This window comes from Dipteris shenzhenensis, chromosome 2 (genome assembly GCF_047967505.1).
Source record: "Dipteris shenzhenensis isolate YYH24624 ecotype China chromosome 2, Dip_SZ_1.0, whole genome shotgun sequence".
Taxonomy (NCBI): Eukaryota; Viridiplantae; Streptophyta; class Polypodiopsida; order Gleicheniales; family Dipteridaceae; genus Dipteris; species Dipteris shenzhenensis.
In genome coordinates this window covers 45,911,767-45,914,647 of record NC_141597.1, presented here as the reverse complement: position 1 = coordinate 45,914,647, position 2,881 = coordinate 45,911,767, and the positions used below count along the sequence as shown (strand labels likewise).

Sequence of the window (2,881 nt, the reverse complement as noted above, 5' to 3'; positions counted from 1 at the left end):
TACATGCTGCGCCCACCATTAGTAAAGGTCTTTTTACTAGCCCAATGGAAGGAGCATCTCACATGCTCCTCACATGGGAAGTCCATTCCATCTTTGAGATACCTTATACTTTTGCATTTGAGGTATTCATATATTTTTTTTCCAAGATGGGTGCAAGATGACACGGGGGCATCTCGATAAGTAGAACCATTTTGCGTGGAGTTGAGAGAGGGATGCTTTGGTGAGGGGAGGAAAGACTAAGCGCACATGTGATGAACCTCTTCCCAAGCCTTAATTAGGTTTATTGAAAAGGAAAGGATGAAAAAGGAGCATTTTAGGGAAGGATAATGCTACCCAAAGGATAGTACTAGTGAGCAATAAGCCTAGCTTGAGGGAAACAACAGTCACATGGGACTCCACATTGGACAGGCCTCTTAGCAAGCTCCATCATCTTCACCTACATATATATCCCACATACAATTGGTGAGTCCACAAAAGTAGCCTTGCTCCCCCACTCTCTTAGCCCCTTCATTCATTCAGTTTTTGCATATCAATTCAACTTGGCAAGAGTTAATCAGCCCCTTTATTCATTCAATCTTTGCATCACTTCAACTTGGCAAGAGTTTGCATGTGTTTCCCTGCCTCTGTTGCATGGGCTTGTCCTCCCAACGGCCCCCAACACTCCACCCGATTCAACTCCTTCACATTCGAGTGAAAATGCACCCACACTGGCGCAGCTTCCAGCTCTGATACACACATCAGTATCAATCTCAGGCATTCAGCACCACAGGAAAGCACCCACATTGCATTGCAAGTAAAGAAGCAAGCCTTAGCCTAAATTTACAAAACAGTAACATTGATACAGATAGGAGTATACAGAACAGACGTAAAGTAGCAAGCCTTAGCCTTAGCCTTCATATACAGAACAGTAGCATTGATACACACACGAGCAATATACAGAATAATAGCGACCTGGATGCTTCCTTAATAGAGCTCCATCCCCATGCCGGAATGCCTCCAACACCTGCATAGATTGACAGACAAGCCAATCCTTCGACAAAGATACGTGCAGGCACAACTTCTAAATTGGTTTTGAGCATAAAACGTACTCTCAGCTCGATCATCTTAGCAATTACTTACCACCGGAAGTTCCCTTCTAAAAATGTAGAATCTTAACTGAGCAATCGCATCAAGAAACCAGAGATCGCCGCTTATGTGACAATGCACTTGAAGGGACATCGATCCCTGACATTTCGTCCACTTTGCCACGACGTCATCTCTCTGAAGCCTCCTGTACCAGCCTTGTAACTGCAAGACTGGGAAAGTTGCGTCACAGACAGCTTTCTCTGAAACTTCATACGCATGTTGCCCGTAATTTGGGTAGTCCCAGCTGACAGAAATCTCTTGTACCTGAGCTTGATTGATGCTTTGAGAGACGCCAAGCGTGAGCTTGGCAGTAATGTCGCTGTGCGTGAGTGTGTAAATTCTAGGGAGCTGCTCCGGATGTTCATCTACCTCCACGCCCAAAAACAAAACCCTTAGCTTCGAGGCGTCGAATATGGCAGGTCTGAAGACGTGTGAAACCTGAAAACGCAGATCCAAGAAGGTGGGAGTATCAGCTTTGTCTTCTTCCGTCGCTCCCATTCTCTCTAGTGTGTGTGTGTACTCAACAGGGCACTGCATTGCCTCGTTCCATAGTTTCACAGCGGGCATTCCACCGAATTTTGTTTCTTAGAACGCAATTCTTGGGAAAGATTTGAACTATTATCAAATAAGATACCCATTCCATAGTTTAAAAACCGCATTGTGTTGCATTCTTCATCTTTCAACGAAACTCTACCGAAGCTTTCAATTGCCAGGGAAACAAGAAATCATATTGTGCAACATACCAAGCTGGACAGCCATGGAGTAGGATCGGGCGGCGAGTCTCTGCAATCAAGCCGGTGCGGGATCCTGGGAGAAAGCTTGAGGGGGGGGTGGTCCTCATCGGATCGGTGGCATCGGAGGCGCAAGCAATGGACGGGGAAGGCAGTAAAGGTGAGCTTTTTGAAGAAGAAATGGGGAAGGCAATGTCGGGAGAGGGAGCTCGGAGCTGGGCGAGCAGGCAATGGAGGAGAGGCGATGGAGGCCATGGGCAACGCCATACCCACAGTCCATCTCTGAGAGTGTTTTTTATTGGCTTGGCCAGGAGATGGTGATCCAGTGATAGTGTTTTTTTTTTTGGTTTGGCGATCCTTGCAACGTGATCCCTGCCAGGAAAAGGATCTAAGGTCTGAGAAGAAGCTGGACGCCGTGCGTTCTTTGCTGTGATGAATCAGAATCTGCGTACTTGCTGCTGTTTGCTATAGTGTCGCCGTGAGTTTGTGGTTGTTTGCAGGTCGCCGTGAGTTCGTAGCTGCTTTGTGGATCGTGGTCTTGATCGTGGTCTTTATAGCTATTGCTCTGCTAGTTGCTTTAGAGCACATTCCCGTGTGTGGCGCTTCCTAGCATTTCTGCTCAGGTTCTGGCTTGACGGAACATTGGGCAGCATGGGTTCCCACGTACCGCTCGCTGAGTCCCTGCAAAGTATGGGACCCGATTGCACGCTACTGCAGCTGTTCATTGAGGGAAGCTTGCAACCTTACTGGGTGGAAACCTTGTGTTAGGGAGGTAGCACCACAATGCCTGCTGGGAGACTCAAATTTTCCGTCTCCAGTGGGGCGGTGGAATGCCATGGATAAGCTCCATGAATGCCAGGGTAGACCATGAGAACTGTCTGGGCGTGATTCTTGGCTATTCCGCTCAGGCGGGAACGTACTCTTAATCAGCAACTCCACGGCCTTCTCTGCTAGTTGCTTTTACTTGAGCAACTCCGCGGCCTCGCGCGTGGCCTGACTTTAAAGAAATTATTTTTCTTTTCTTC

The 2,881-nt window shown here is 47.6% G+C and overlaps 1 protein-coding gene across 1 annotated transcript; it reads right to left on the bottom strand.

Moving 5' to 3' along the window:
- Positions 1 to 287: 287 nt before the first annotated feature.
- On the bottom strand, positions 288 to 2,155 carry LOC147904847 (protein STAY-GREEN, chloroplastic-like). Its single transcript, XM_087395849.1, has 6 exons — positions 1,869 to 2,155; positions 1,390 to 1,563; positions 1,120 to 1,287; positions 952 to 1,003; positions 622 to 725; positions 288 to 436 (listed from the first exon to the last, which is right to left on the bottom strand). Exons 1-6 carry the CDS (start codon positions 2,121 to 2,123, stop codon positions 347 to 349), a joined length of 843 nt encoding a protein of 280 aa, XP_087251975.1. The 5' UTR covers positions 2,124 to 2,155; the 3' UTR covers positions 288 to 346.
- Positions 2,156 to 2,881: the final 726 nt, after the last annotated feature.

What these genes read in the sequence shown, in the direction of transcription:
- LOC147904847 (XM_087395849.1), bottom strand. Translation starts at nt 2,123, where the DNA reads ATGGCGTTGCCCATGGCCTCCATCGCCTCTCCTCCATTGCCTGCTCGC. An exon ending in TTAGAAGGGAACTTCCGGTG is followed by an intron (nt 1,004 to 1,119) that starts GTAAGTAATTGC and finishes CAATCTATGCAG; the next exon opens with GTGTTGGAGGCATTCCGGCA. An exon ending in GACAAGCCCATGCAACAGAG is followed by an intron (nt 437 to 621) that starts GCAGGGAAACAC and finishes ATATATATGTAG; the next exon opens with GTGAAGATGATGGAGCTTGC.